The sequence below is a fragment of the Gopherus evgoodei genome, chromosome 11, assembly GCF_007399415.2.
Source record: "Gopherus evgoodei ecotype Sinaloan lineage chromosome 11, rGopEvg1_v1.p, whole genome shotgun sequence".
In the NCBI taxonomy this organism is placed as follows: domain Eukaryota; kingdom Metazoa; phylum Chordata; order Testudines; family Testudinidae; genus Gopherus; species Gopherus evgoodei.
The window spans coordinates 18,372,455-18,388,692 of record NC_044332.1 but is presented as its reverse complement, the minus strand read 5'-3'; the positions used below and the strand labels follow the sequence as shown (position 1 = coordinate 18,388,692).

General features: G+C 46.1%; 1 protein-coding gene across 1 annotated transcript in view; it reads left to right on the top strand.

Annotated features, from left to right (window-relative positions):
- Positions 1-16,238, top strand: part of NRP2 (neuropilin 2) — a 104,142-nt gene that overhangs the window by 48,053 nt on the left and 39,851 nt on the right. Inside the window, 5 exon segments of the mRNA XM_030580306.1 lie at positions 19-174; positions 3,118-3,225; positions 3,228-3,286; positions 6,290-6,445; positions 15,235-15,379. Of these exon segments, the coding sequence (XP_030436166.1) occupies positions 19-174; positions 3,118-3,225; positions 3,228-3,286; positions 6,290-6,445; positions 15,235-15,379 (624 nt within the window).

The following is a 16,238-nucleotide window of genomic DNA, read 5'->3' as shown; positions in this document are numbered from 1 at the left end:
CTGCTCTTTCTTTTGCAGTTGGCCCTTTGATAGGCAGGTACTGTGGCACTAGGACACCTTCTGAGATCCGCTCAGCTACTGGTATTCTCTCGCTTACCTTCCATACTGATCTGGCAGTGGCTAAAGATGGCTTCTCTGCCCGCTACTACTTGGTCCAGCAGGAGATCCCGGAAAGTAAGTTGGAAATTTTACAGTCAGGCCTGTTTATGGGACTCATGCAGTCATGTGGGATTTTTAATGAATTTCTGGGAGTGTTTCCATTATTCAGTGTGTCTGTGTATGCAAGCATTTGTATGAGTGAGCCAGGATGAGTGTTTTCAAGAGGTTGTTTTCCCAGACAGCCGTACAGAGAGAAATGAAACTATGTATATTTTAGCTTCTGCGTGGAAACTGTAGTTACTGGTTGTGACAGGTTGGACCCCCGTTCTGGGATGCCACCTGATGTACTGGGATTTCACTGAGCCTCCCCTGTTCAATCAGCCTGCGTTCCCTCTCCCTGTTTTGTTGAATTAGTCTCTGCAACCTCTTGCAGCACACACACAAGTAGGGCCACACCCCACTGCAGACACAGACTGAAGTCAGCTCTGTGTGAAAGGATTCACCCAGCACTCACGTGCACACCCCTTTTGGGAGATAAACCCAAAATAATACTGTCTTGCGTTGTATAGAAAAATCTGCACAGCGCAAACTCATAAAAATCCACTCTCTTCCTCAATCTGAAGAGAGATGTGCACACTTCTTGCCCCCCCAGTTAGAAATTGCATACACTGGGTTTTATTATAAACAAGAAATAAATTTATTAACTACCAAAAGTGGATTTTAAGTGAATGTAAGAGACAACAGACAGAACATAGCAGATTACTAAGCAAATGAAACCAAACACGCAAGCTAAGCTAGTTTCACTAAAGAAATTGGTTACAAATAGTATTTCTCGCCCTAGATATTGTTGCAGGCAGATTACAGAAAGTCTTGAAAGGCAGCTACACTGGTCTCCCTCTTGAGACCTCAGGTATTATTACTCACAAGCTAGATGCCCTCCCAGCTTGGGCTCAACCCTTCTCCCCCCAGTTCAGTTCTTGCTTCAAGGTCTTTTTTCAGTGCCTCTTTGAGTGGAGAACCCATGATAATGTCACTCCCCTGCCTTATATAGCTCTTGCATAAGGCGGGAACCCTTTGTCTTCTAGTGGAAAACCACTGCATTCCAAAAGGGGAGGAGGGGTATCCAGAGTCAGGTGACTTGGACCCTGGTCTCTGCAAGGCTGTGGCAGCCATTGCTGGTAGGCTATCTCCAGTGTCCACAGGAAGACTAAGTCCTTTCAGAGTCCATTGTCTCTGCTAATGGCCCATTAGCCTTGTCTGGCTTTTTCATTGTTGTACCTCAAGGGCTGGTTGCGGGTGACACCCAAGTAACACATTTGAAATACAGATACGTGGTTAATATTCCCAACTTCAGATACAGAAATGTTACAGGCAGACACACGGGATAATCACATTCAGCAAATCACAACCTTCCCAATAATATTTCATATGAGCTATCTAGCATAAAGTATATCTCAGTTATGTCATATTCATATCATAAGCATATTTTCATAAAGAATATGGAGTGATATGTCACACTCGTGAATTGCAGTTTCCACCTTAGTCCACCCTTTTCAGTAGTTCATAATGTTTTCATATTCCTTTTGTACTGAAACTCTCCATGTCTGGTCTCAATCCAAACAATTTTTGGACAATCTGGGCAAAATTGGGCAGCCATATTATTGATAGAGTGGGAAAATACAGTTTTCCAAAATACACTTTCCAAATTGCCAATGGAATTTTGCACTTGTCTAATTCAAAAATGCCTGAAGCTAGAAAAGTTCAACTTAATCTCTTTTTAGCCCTTGCTAAGGAAGGGGAAAAGTATTTGGTTTGATAAATAAGTTCTGTCTTTTAAAATTATGAATGTTTAAACACAGCAATTTAACACATTGCTGTTAAAGTTTCTTTTTATTTTCTTCTTGGCATCCTTCACCTAAGACCATGTCAAAACCTTTCTGTACTGTGATTCCATGTTAACAACAGAAAATATGTTTCAGGACACCCTTCTCAGAAGTTTCAAGCCTCCCCTACCCCCCCCCCCAAAAAAAAAAAAAAAACCAAACAAGAATAAAGAAAGGGAAGGTGGCTGTTGTCCCCAAGCTGAGAACCTATGACCTAGAGCAATTTAGAATACTGGACATGCACAGTCAGGATCTGCTGTGCTAAGGACATTTGCATTATGGCTGCCTCTGTGCAGTAGTCTTGCATTTAATATATCTCAGTTAGGAATGCCTCAGCTAGGGTTGCATGAGTTAAGGATGCCTCAGTTAAGGGCACTTCAGTTTTTCAATTTTATCCCCTCTCCTTCCATTCCCCTCTTCCCCCCTGTTTTTGTCCCCTTTTTATTCTCTTCTTTAAAAAACAAGGTAATTAAATGTACAAAATCAAGGGGACTAAAGTCAGAAAATGAAATATGTTAGTGTCAAATCCTGCTCTTTTATTCACATTGGTGTAAACTGAGACTTTAATGGCACCGCTTAGAGCATAATTTTGCCCAGTTTCTAGTGCAGTGTTAACTCAACCGTGTTCAACATATGGGACATTAGTAGAGCTATAGCAGTTTACACCAGCTTAGGGTCTGGCCCATGTAGTACTTGCTACTGATGTTTTCTTTGTGGAATGTATCTTACTGTTTCTTAGGAAACATATGCCATAAAATATATGACATGACACATGGCTGAGTTAATGTGGATTTAAAAGCCTTAAAAGTGAGGGTATGGCCAGGGGGAGGGTTGTGGGTGTGCAAAGGTGGAAGAACCCTATCATAGAGGGGAAAGGATTTGGGACTGAGCCCCCCCATGTGTGTTAATTTACAGAGGGCCTTGCAAACCTAATGCCAATCCTGTACTTAATGTTGAATAGTTGTTTGCATTGGATGTGTGCACAGATATTTCTGTGTAAATCCGATCATCGTGTCAGACATATGGGTTTGATCTAAGATGCTGGGGAGTAGTTCATGGCTTACTTCCAGTTGGGAGTGAAAGATACAGAATTTGTAAACTCGTCTGTGTATTTGTGTGTGTGCATCTGCTCCAGACTTCCAGTGCAACGTTCCTTTGGGGATGGAATCTGGCAGAATCTCCAATGAACAGATCAGTGCCTCCTCCACCTACTCGGATGGAAGATGGACCCCACAGCAGAGCCGGCTCACAGTGATGACAACGATGGACCCCCCAACCTCGATTCCAACAAGGAGTTCCTCCAGGTTAGTACAGGTCCCCGTGACAGGAAGAGGAAATCATCGAGGATGAATATTATATCTTGATTTTATAAGGCATTTGATACAGTCCCACATGGCAAACTAGGGAAATATGGACTAAATGAAAATACCATAAGGTGGGCACAAGTGCTTGAAGAATTGTACTCAAAGCGTAATTATCAGTGGTTTGCTCTCAAATTAGGAAGATGGATTTCAGAGGGGTAGCTGTGTTAGTCTGTATCAGTAAAAACAACCAGGAGTCCTTGTGGCATAAGATTAACAAATTCATTTGGGCATAAGCTTTTGTGGGCTATAAGTGGGTTATAGCCCATGAAAACTGGGAGGATATATCTACTGGGGATGCACGAGGGTCTGTCCTGCCTCCGGAACTAGTCAACATTTTCATTAATGACTTGGATCACGGAGTGGAGAGTACGCTTATAAAATTTTCTGGGAGTTATAGCAAGCATTTTGGAGGACAGGATTAGAATATAAAGCTACCTTGACAAATTGGAGAATCGGTCTGAAATCAACAAGGTGAATTTCAGTAAAAACAAATGCAAAGTACTACACTTAGGAAGGCAAAATCAAATGCACAACTACAAAATGAGGAATAACTAGATAGGCAATGGTATTGCTTAAAAGGATCTGGGGTTAATAGTGGATCATAAATTGAATATGAGCCAACAATGTGATACAGTTGTGAAAAAATCTAATATCTTTCTGGGGTGTATTAACTGGAGTGTCGTATGTAGGATATGGGAAGTAATTGTCCTGCTCCACTGCGGTATTGTGTCCAGTTTTTGGGCTCCACACTTTAAGAAAGATGTGGACAAATTGGAGAGAGTCCAGGGGAGAGCAACAAAATGATAAAAGGTTTAGAAAACCTGACCTATGAGGAAAGATTTAAAAAAATGGATTTGTTTAGTCTTCAGAAAAGAAGACTCAGAGGGGACCTGATAAGAGCCTTCAAATATGTTAAAGGCTGCTATAAAGAGGATGGTGATCAATGGTTTTCCATGTCTGCAGAAGGTAGGACAAGAGTAATCAGCTTAATCTGCAGTAAAGAGAGATTTAGGTTAGATATTAAGAAAAACTTTTACCTCTAAGGATAGTTAAGTACCGGAATAGGTTATCATACAAGGTTGTAGAATCTCCATCCTTGGAGGTTTTAAGAACAGGTTAGACAAACATCTTGCTGGGATGGTCTGTGTTTACTTGGTTTTATCTGGCCCTGCTGCATCATGGCGGGGCTGGACTAGATGACCTCTCAAGGTCCCTTCCAGCCCTACATGTCTATGATTCTATGGTTAATGTGCTGTGGAGATGGGGAATTGGGGCTATACTACTGGACTTAGCAACCGTTTTGTGTTGTCAGGCAGCTGCTGCAGTGTGCAGTATTGAACTGACCTCTAGATCACTTTTGTCAAAAGCATGGTCTGCTAGAGGCTCAGCCAGCATTGTCCTCCGAGCAAGTGCTGAAAGGGCACCCTGGCACTGGCAGGCACTGCTGTTTGGGCCTGGTAGCCAGCACTGGCAGAGCGACACTGTGAGAAAGCATCTCTGCTGGACGCAAAGCCAGGGTTGGCAAAGCCCCACCATTGCACTCCAAACCTTCAGCTTTCCTCCCTCTCCCGCACTGAGCCACATTGACTGTCCTGCTGTTAAACTGACCCTTGAACATAATAAGACTTGTGGACTATTTTATTGCCTTTGTGACATGCAGAGAGTCAGCGGTGGCTGAGCTGCTGTTTAGGGAAGTCCTTTGTGAAAGGAACCAGCCCTGCTGCTGGCCCGTTAACATTCCTGCACAAGTCCTGACTTGACCTTATGCCCCTTGAACCTCCATGGACTTTCTAGATAGCTGAGAGAGAGAGAGAGAGAGACTCTCCTGCTACTTACAAGGACCATTGACTCTGCAGCCACCCTGATGGCCGAAGTCCTAACAAAATGTTGTGAATGTGCAGCTAGAATAATATTGATTGTGCTGGAGATGGAGTGAGCATTGTCAGTGTGGAGTTCAGTTCTGGATGTCAGAGCAAAGACTTTCTTTAGGCCCTTTCTTTTAGGCCAGGTCCACACTACAGCGTTAATCGATTTAAACAGCGTTAAATCGATTTAACGCTGTAACCGTCCACACTACAAGGCACTTAAAATCGATTTTAAGGGGTCTTAAAATCGATTTCTGTACTCCAGCTAAACGAAAGGAGTAACCCTAAATCGATATTACTAAATCGATTTAGGGTTAGTGTGGATGGATATCGAAGTTATTGTTTCTATTCTTTTACTGAGCTACCCAGAGTGCACCGCTCCGGAGATCGATGGTACCCTGGGACCATGGACGCACACCACCGAAGTAATGTGCCCTAGTGTGGATGCGTAAAATCGATTTTATAAAACCTGTTTTATAAAATTGATTTTACTAATATCGATTTAAAGCTTTTTTCCCATTGAAATCAATGGGAGTTTACTTAAAGACTGAGTACAAACTGCGAAAGAGCATCAAGATTTTGCCCTTTGTGATCAATCACACGTTCGTACACAGTCACTTAGCCTGTTTCATACTTAAACAGAGACACTTGCAACATACTTTCCCCCTCGCTTTCCCCTGGAAGTATAAAATGGCATGAAAACTTCAGAGCATGAAACATTTTTTCTCTGTGGCATGTTCAGTTAAGTGGTCTGAAAATCAGCCCTGGAACAGTATACTGGGTTTCCAAACCAGTGTGACCCTTGTTGCACAGAACACTCAAGCAATGCAGTGGCAAAAGCCACAGCTGTGTTTATAGGCTCTAACAAAAGCAAATGGGATATTAGATCCTCTGCTGGTATAAATCAACAATGCTCCAGTCAAGCTGGACCAGTTGGAGCCATGCTGGTTTGCACCCTCTGAGCAACTGGCCCTTAGTTTTTAAAAATGAGGGGATGATCCTGTCCATCGTGGGACTGATGGTAATCACCATTTTCTTCCTCGTCCTTCTTTCCCTTCTCTCCTCACCTCCCAACCAGGTGGACCTTCGTTTCCTGACCATGTTGACAGCCATTGCTACCCAGGGTGCCATCTCCAAAGAAACGCAGAATGGCTACTATGTCCGCTCCTACAAGCTGGAGATCAGCACCAACGGTGAGGACTGGATGATGTACCGGCATGGTAAAAACCATAAGGTAAATGCATTGTCCCTTAACAGCTGCACCCATGGGAGCCTTGCCATCGGCGGAGGAGCGGGAGGGAAAAGACGAGAATACATTTTACGGACTTAAGGATTTATTTTGTAAGGCCTGTTTTGCTGTCGCTGCTTGGTTGGGGCTAACAGGCTGCGTGGGGAGGCCTTCCCCAGAAATGATCTTTCTCATCAATAGAGCGATCACTGTTCCTTAGAAAACCTGGCTGCTGTTGCATCTTGCTCAGTGGAGAGAGCCTGCAGTATGTTCTTTGACTGCAAATGAAGGAGAAAATGCTTTTCACAGCCCGTGTTTTGCCATACAAGATTCATTGAGCATTTATGGCTGGAGCCCCATCCCCATGCTGGGTTAACAATCACAAAACCACATGAAACTGCAATTCAGGAGTTATTGAGGCCTGGAAATGAAAGGGCACAAATCCTAAGAGGGGATCACTGTGTCCTGGAGAATAAAGCGAACAATAAATAACGAGGAACAATTCACTTTGTCAGGCACACGGGATCTGCAGTAGCAATCACAGTTGGCAAGTGCTGCTTGTGCCTGCTGTAGCCGCAGCTCCTGGAGGTGTGTAGTGGAGTGGGGAGGTGGATTGTGTGTAATATGGATGTTTGACCCTTGGAGATCATTAATGATCATTGAGCCTCTGGATGCACCATGAATGCACAATGAAGTAATGCTTGTGTGGCGCTGTGTTATTGAGAGTGGGTAGGGGAACAACTGGCTGCACAGAGTGCAGCTGTATATAAAACAGAGGTGGCTTTAGGAAGGCGCGGCACTGTTATTCACCTGGGCTGTACTGATGCCCTTTAATTAAAGGAACTTCTGAAATGCCCCTGAGAGTTCTGCTGTGGTTGGCACTGAAGTTGGCTGCTGTGTTGGCATCCCCTAGTGGATTGTCTACATTGGCACTATACAGTGCGTGGAACAGGAGCAGTTGTCCCACAAGCAAGAAATTCGTCTGCACAATCTGTTCTGTTACATTAACTGCTGAGGGTTGGGCACAAAACTGAGATGAAGGTGAAGTGATTTCGCAGTGCCTTTATTTATTTCTTTTTCATTTTCCTGAGTGAGGCTCTCAGCCCTCCATTGGCAGAGGGTGTGAAACCCTTTGGCTCAACTTTGCAGCCATTTGTCCAAACATTTTCTTTTCTCTGTGTCCGCGTGGTTTCACCTACCCACAAGTGTCTTTCAGTTTGTGTCTCAGGTTCAAACTAACTGTCTAAGGTGCTTATTTGATCCCCATTACCATTGTATTTGAGCACCTCATACTGATGTATTTATCCCCAGAGCACCCCTGGTGAGGCATGGGGGGGAGAAGGGAAACTGAGGCAGAGAGAGGCTAAGTGACTTGCCCAGGTCACACAGAACGTCGGTAGCAGAGCAGGGAAATGAATACAGGGCTCCTGTGTCCTATGATAATGCCCTAACCATTGACTGACCCTTCCCCTCAAAGCTCGCTGCAAATCAGCTAGCACCCCTTGGATTCACACTGAAAGCATTAAACTCCACATTTCCTGAAGATGGGCCTGACCCAAACTCCCAGATCCAAACACCTTTGGGCAGATTGGATCTGGAGTTGCACAAGATGGCTAGGGCCCATCTCTTAAATGTCACATCGTTCTAGTACAAAATTATCCAGCATCTGTGACTGCGTCCCAGCTGGGCCCAGATTGTCTCAGAAGGCTCCTAGGCCTTAGCAGACCTCTTGATGAACTTTGGCTGAGTTTCCAGACTGCAACAAAACATACAATCAGGGAAGTTTGAAGTTTCATTGGGACCATTTTTGCACAGCATACAGGGAATGGGCAAAACTATGGTTAGAAAGATGTGCTCAGAAAAACCAAGTTGGTCAGGCTGGTGTTTCAATTACCATTTGCAGGAAATTTGCAAGTCAGGGTCAGTTTCAGTGTGAAGCAGATTTCGATAGTGAATTTTGTCACCTCTGACTTTATCCTTCCCTGCCTTGGAACTCAGCTGGTGTCAATCAGGGCAGCTGGGCTGGCTTCAATGGAGCTATGTTCTACACTAGCTGGAGATGAAATCCGCAAAGCGTGAGACCCCTCAGCCCAGATCCTCAGCTGGAGTCAGTGCAGTTCGCAGCAGTCCGTGGAGCTGTGCTCATTGACACCAGCTGAGGATCTGGCCCCTTTGTATGTAGAAAGACCAGCTCAGCTACACAACCACTTCGAGCCCATTCTCTGCCTTAGTTTTTAAATCTAAATCTCTCCCTCTTTACTCCTTTATGCTCATTTCTGTCTCTCTCCCTTGTGCTGGACTCAATTTAGCAGACACCTCCTGAGGCTGGTGGAGAAGTAATTGCTTTTTGGTGACCTGCCTAGCCTGAAATCAGGCTGACTGGTTTGTTCCCCTCCCCTTTACATATTTAGTCTCCAGCAGCTGAGCAGCAGCAGGATGAGTGCGGAACCTTCTGATTCGACTGTACATCCCTGAGCCCTGTAGCACAGCTCGGTGCACGGAGCACCAGCGAGCTGGCTGTCCTTCCCGTTTAACGTTAATCACTGCTGTTCTTTCATCAGGAAACCTCCCAGATGTCTATATTTAATGTGCAGATTCCTCACTCTTCCTGGTGCATCAGTGCAGCTCGCCGCATGGTTCAAAGTGAAAAGTTGAGTAAACCGTGCCAAACAGATTTGTCAAGTCTGCCGCAGTTTGATTTGATGCCACGAGGAGTAGGGAGGGGCGGGAGACTTGGTATTCCTGTGTATACACGTAGAGATAGATCAGCCCATCTCCCTCTTGCCTGTGTAAGGTGGGCAGGGAGCCAACCTTAACTGGCAGTACCCGCGAGTCAGCTAATATCTACATCTTCCTCCGAGAGAGATATAAAAAAGGAGGAGGAGTGAGCCTAGGAGGAGTGGATGGCAGATAATGTTCTCTCCAGAAAGTGGAGGGCAGGTGTGACCTCCCCTCCAGTGCTTACAGTGCCGAGGAAAGGGTGGGCAGATGTGGTGTTTACTGCAGAATTTAAAGGCTAGACTTCAATTCCCTGGCTGCTGTCAGCGTTGATACAGTGTACCGAAGGCAAGGGAACAGGAAGAGGAGAATAAATTGGTGGAAAACAAGATGAATGAGAGCTCAAGGCAGTGGAGGACGACTGTTGTGGTCCTGCCGAGTGCTAATATATTTGGGGGAGAGGGAAGGGAGCGTAGCCAAATTGCAGACATGCTGCCTGAATGAGATCAGGACTAATCAGAGTCTTTCTGTTTCTACTCCTGTCCACCAACCTGCCTCCTCAGCCCAGCTGCTCCCAGTCAACAGGTGAGGGAGGCTGTGCTGTGCAAAGGAAAGCGATTACCGCTTAGTCTGGGGCATTGCAGGCATGCGTCTCTCCAGATTTAGCCTAGAAAATTGTACACATAGGCAATACGTCCGCAGTCATCCACATGAATGTGGAACAGACGTGCCTGTTATACATTAGTCCATTAGTCTCTCTCTCTCATACACACATGCACATGTATGAGACGTGGGCCCAGGGTGCAAAATATGGATGCAAATTTCCAGCGCTCCCAAATACGTGGTTTATCTCTGTAACAGAGAGAAGGGGCAGAATTGGGGGCTTCCTCTCTGCCATGTGCACACACACACTGTTTATAATTACACCACAGAGCAGAGAATCAGTGGACCCAATGGGCCATATTTCTGAGTGCAATATAGTGTCCATTTATATCAGTCCTTTGTCAGGCATTTTTTTAAGATGTAACAAAAAGTACTTGAACTCTCACTTTGGACATCTGTGTTCAATGATCTGGGTGGCTTCTTTGTCTAGAGAGGGAAGATGTAGCCCTCAGCCTACACTCTCCTCTGCACTAATGTATCCATCTCCCAAATCCTGACTTGCTTTCACTGTTTGTGCAGACGAAACAAGGATCACTTCAGATTTGTCCATATTTGGAAAATTAGGACCTAGAATTCACCCCTGGAGCTGCGCCTTTGGAGAACTACAGGTCCCAGCTCTCCTACGCTTATGGGTCTCGATTCGTCCTTTGTAGCATACCAGTAGCTCCCATTGCCCTTGAGTACCAGCAGACTCCCCGATCCAGGATTTGTCTAGGTATATAGGATCCTATATTATATCTTTAATGGGAATAACTTTTGATCCAGTAAAGGGCACACTCACATGCAGATGGTTCTCTGCCCAGTGTACACAGGGCCCAGTCTTGCATGCATTCCTCAGGCAATGCTCCGATGGCAGGCAATGGAAGTGAAGTGTAGAGGCTGAGGTGCACTGCTTTCTGTCTGGCTGCAGGAGCATTTCTCTCCCCCCGCCCCCCACTCCACTGTTCCTGGATTTAATAAATGCAAAACTATCCATCTCTTCTCCAGGATCCTCACGCCACCAAGCTGCCGTGCTCCTCATTTCAAGTCCTCCCTATCTGGCAAGAAAAATAATCTCCCCGACTTTTCTCCTTCATGCTTCTCTGTCTCAAATCCTGAAACCCTAATCCTGTTAACGTGCTCTGTTCCAGGCCTCTGTCTCCATGGGGTAACCTAATCCTGCCGTAAATCTAGCTGGTGCAGAGAGAGAGACACACGCAGCTGGGGGAGGAGCGGCTGCTATCCCCGCCCCCACCCTAGAAAACACAAAACCTCTCTCTGGAATGTCCCAAGAAATTGCATGATGACAAAAACAGCACTAAAAATAAATAAGGAAAGAGACTGTCCCTAGCCATAAACTGTTTTTTGGATTTAATGGTGCTTTTCTCACTCTTGCTTCACTTCTGACTTGGCAGCTGGCAGGATTCCCACACCCGCTGGAACTAATGCAGCTTAAAAAAAATCCCCTCGCCGACAAGGGGAAGTTTTAAAGTGAAGAGTGTCCTGGATCTGATTTACAAGTGGGGGCAGGAGGTGGAAAACCCACCGTGGCATCCTCCAGCCCCGGCTTCCTCCCCCTTCCCTGTTTTCTGCAGCAAATTAATTAAGCAAGTCAGCTCTCATTGATTATCAATTTAATTTTACATGTAGACCTGTCCGCTGGACTAAAACAGAAGTAAAAATAGAAGTGTAAGGAGGGGACAGGCAGGCCTTTGATGCTGCAGTGAAAGTGTGTTGCCTTGGTCGCTGCTTGGAAGACGTTTTTAATTTGTAAATGGTTTTTACATTTGTCTTCCAACTCTGCCCCCCTTGTGTGTGTATTTTCATCTATCACAGCCAGATCCTTGGATTGTGTAAATCATTGCAGATCCATATAAGGCAATGGATCTGCCTTGATTTATACCAGCTATGGATCTGGCGCATCGTAAGTGTGGAGCGGCTTGCAGTGTACAAAGGATAGGGAGACAATGTGATGTTCTCATTGTGTAACAAAACATCTGCGCTTCCCTGGAGCTCTGGGCTTCACAAGTTCTCCTGCTGGTTCTTCCTGTGCTGTGAAAGTTAACTCCAGGCATGATTCAAAGCCTACTGAAATCAATGGGAATCTTCCCCTGGATCTCAAGGGGCTTTGGACCAGACTTTTAGTTAAAACAAATTCAATCAACAATAGATTTCTCACCAACAGGTCAGCATCCAGCAGCTCAAAAGAAGGAAGGGGGACAAGGTTTCCAGAAGTGATCAGGGATAGTAGGTCTGATTTTCTGAAAATGCTGAGCACCCACCCTCTGAAAATTTGGCATCTTAAAGTTGTCCCATGCTGGACACCCAAACACCCCAAATCAGTCATTGCTTTTCAAAATGTAGGCCAGGTGCGGGTCTGAGGCTGATCCTGTCACTGCTGACGATAGGAAAATTAGAGATAAATGTGTAGCAACGCAACCAGCTTCAAAAGGGGTTGAGTGTTTAGGGGACTGGCAAAAAACATTTACTGGAGTAACGAAAAGTAAGTAAGCTTGGAGCAAGCAGCCAATGTTAAGAGATCTGATCAGGGCAAGGATCTGGACTTATTGTGGAAAAAACATTAAAACTGTCAGCCCAGAGCAGAGGTTCAGTAATAAAAGCACAGGAGATGCTAGGGGCAGGTCTACACTAAGAGACTAGAGCAGCATAGCTCTGGTGCAGTCGCTGTGCCGGCATAACCCCTTAACACAGATTCCGCCTACACTGAGAGAAGGGATTTTTCCATCACTGTAGGGACACCACCTCCCTAAGCAATGAGAGCGAGGTTAACTAAGCTGCCTCTACACCCGGGGGTAGGTCACAGCCGGGTGCCATAGCTATGTCAACCTCAGTGTTAAGTGTAGACCAGGGCTCGGTCCTATAGTGTATAAGAGGTGGTATTGTTACTGATTAAAGCACTTAAAAGACATACCACAAATGCTGCCTCCTGTCTGCTCCATTTAGTATTAATCTCTGCGCAGTACAAAGGGAGGATGCAGCAAAGGCAACAAAGATGCCAGCTGGCTTTAAAAAACAAAGTGGGGTCATTTTGGGCCTGCGCTTCCTTACCAGCCGCTCCTATTGATGGGAATTGCACATAACGCATAAACAAGGCCCGGATTCAGCACAGTTCTTACATGCGTGCCTAACTTGAAGCACGTGCTGAAGTGCTTTCCTGAATCGGGTTCTGTCTGGGGAAGGAACGTGTCCCTAAGTTCTGAAGCAAAATGTAAGGTCAAAGGATTTGTTTCATTAGAAACAGGAGGAGGATTTCAGGCAATCTAAGAGATGTTTTCAGCATTACAAAAGAGATTGATAAAATTGTAAGGCCCAATACTGGAATTTATTTCATGGGTGTAAATTCAGAGTCACTCTGCTGAAGTCAGTGGCACCCTGTATCTAAGTAAATTCAGAATTAGGCCCATGTTTTTCATACTGCAAAGGGAGTTCAAAAATTAGGTAACATAAACTAGTGAACAAGCCAGAATGGGAGTAATCAGCAAGTGGGCCAGAGTGGGGGTAATCCTCAAATGGAATAAATTATCAGGAAAGGTGCCTGAAATGAGGAGGATAAATACATGTAAAAGAGAGATGTAGATGTGTTTGGAGAAGGAAGGGATTGATGCACAGCGCGAAAAAGCAGGAAACTGGGATTATATTAAACCAAATAAAAGGTGGTTACATTAGAGCCGGATAAACATTTCCTGTTCTCCTGTTTTATGTTCTTAGGTGATTTGCTGCACATCAGCTTTTCAGGTGACATAAAGCTGGAGCCTTTGGTTTAGGGTGGAAATATATCCTCTCACTCAAGAGTGTGGGCCTTCGTTCTTTCTTTCTTTCTTTCTCACACACACATGCTCACTCACAGCAACCACCATTTGTCCAGCCCTCCTGCTGGAAAAAGGGTGTCTGGTGACTGCTGAGCAAGGAAAGGATGGGAAGAGGGGGTTGGACAGGGATAAAATAGGATATTAAAATCCCATAAACCATGCTATGTTGCTAAACAGTACCAGCATGATCTGTAGTCTCTGGATTAGCATTTCTGTTGAAGTTCGTATCTACTCCAAATCCCAATTATCAGGCAGAGCCTTGTACAGCCCCCATCTCCTCACCACCCCATAACTAATGCCGTAACTTCCCAGAGGCAGGATCCCAGCAGGTTGCCTGGAGAGCAGAGTTCAGGTTGCGGCGCTGTGAACAATGTCAGCAGCCATCACAAGTTTGGTGCTGAATTACTCTCTCCCAGCTGTAACAATCTCCATGCCCCAATGGGTTGGATTCCAGGAGAGCTGCATTAATGTGTCCTGTCTGCAGGCTTTTAAAACAATATGTCAGTGAGAGCCTTGCTCCTGTTCAAGGCAACGGGCCAGGTTACAGCCTCACTTGGTTTTCTCTGAATCGCAGGAATCTGTGGTTGAATTATTTAACTCTTGCCTCTGACAGAGCTGAGCCAGTGCCAAGCATTTTCTTTCTCCTCCCTCCTGTTTTACTCTCAGATAAACTTCATGGAAGCTCTTGTGCTGAGCAAAGCATATGCAGGGTCGGAGAGAGCATAAAGCCTAGCCAATGTTGCAGTGTCTATGCAGTTCCTGGCTTGCAACAGATGATGCGCTAACTCTGAAAGCCTGGCATGCTCAGAAAGGAGAGCATCCAGCTTCTCTCTGGAAGTAATGACTTCAGCGCCCCAGGGTGGGCAGTTGTACAGCACAGAGAACCAGTTTAAAACTACACTCAAGCTGGATGTTTCCTTTTTCACTTGTTCCACCCGATGGCACTGAAAACTAAGACAGACCTATGAGTATACTGTATAATGGAAGAGCGAGCGAGCGAGAAAAAACGCCACATGGTAGTTATTGATTATGGCCATCTGGTAAGACAGCAGCTTGTTTGTACCACTCTGGATCACAGAGTGCCCCTGAAAGCTTTCTTTTACGTGAGTGGCATGGGTGGTCATTGATTATAAAGAGAAAGCCACAGCGTGGTCCTGAATAATGATGCTTTGAACTTGCACACTGATGTTCTCTGTAGATCTCCGTAGACATCACAAAGATGGGAAAGGGCTATTGTCCCCACTTTATAAATGAGGAAACTCAGGCACAGACAAGTTACGATCAAAATTGGCCTTGTATTTTATTTATTCAGGTTTTTAGGGCCAAACATCCACTGTTCCAGATGAAGCCAATGGAAAAGGAGGCCCAACTGGACACCCAAAATCAGAGGCCATTTCTGGCCTAAGCGACTTTCCCAAGGTCACAGAGTGAATCAATGACAGTGCACCCTGCCCACTCCAGCCAGTCCAGCTCCCTGTGCACTGCTCCTCAGTGCTTCCTGCTGCTTGGGCACTAGCCCGTCCTTGAAAGCCCCTGCCCACCCTTTTGCTTTGGGCGATTATTTTGCTTAGCCAAGGACAGCCTGATATTTTCTCCCCATTGCAGGTATTTCAAGCTAACACCGATGTCACTGAAGTGGTCCTGAACAAGATCCACGCTCCAGTGCTGACTCGGTTTGTCCGGATCCGACCCCAAGTCTGGCACAATGGGATTGCTCTCAGACTTGAGCTCTATGGCTGCCGCATCACAGGTTAGGAGATTTCTAGTTTTTTCCCTTCTTCCTCCTCCCTCCTGTTCCTCTTGCCTGTGTGAGCCTGTCCTGTGTAAAGCAGAGAAAGGACATTAATTCTTCAATCCTCCTTAGGGTCAGGTCTCACACACACACCCCGCCCCTAATTCTGCCTGCCTTAGGGCTTGTCTACATCACAAAGTTGCAGCGCTGGTGAGGGGGTTACAGCGCTGCAACTTAGGAGGTGTACACATCTGCAGGGCATCACCAGCGCTGCAACTCCCTGTTTGCAGCGCTGGCCGTACTCCCGTTTTGTCTCGGGTGTAGAGGATCCAGCGCTGGTGATCCAGCGCTGGTAATCAAGTGTAGACACTTACCAGCGCTTTTCTTGACCTCCGTGGAATAAGCAGGTATCCCAGAATACCCGAGGAAGCCTCTGGTAATCAAGCAGGTCTCCTTCCCCGGTTTGCTCTCGCGTTCCCCGAACCCCCATGCAAGCAGGTCTCCTTCCCTGCGGTTTGCAGGGGGGTTCGGGGAACGCGAGAGCAAACCGCGGCGAAGCTGGTCTCCTTCCCTGCAGTTTGCTCTCGCGTTCCCCGAATCCCCGAGCAAGCAGGTCTCCTTCCCTGTGGTTTGCAGGGGGGTTCGGGGAACGCGAGAGCAAACCGCGGCGAAGCTGGTCTCCTTCCCCGGTTTGCTCTCGCGTTCCCCGAATCCCCGAGCAAGCAGGTCTCCTTCCCTGCGGTTTGCAGTGGAGTTCGGGGAACACGAGAGCAAACCGCGGCGAAGCTGGTCTCCTTCCCCGGTTTGCTCTCGCGTTCCCCGAACCCCCCTTGAAGCCGCCCAACAGCGCTGCAGTGTGGCCACATCTAACACCACT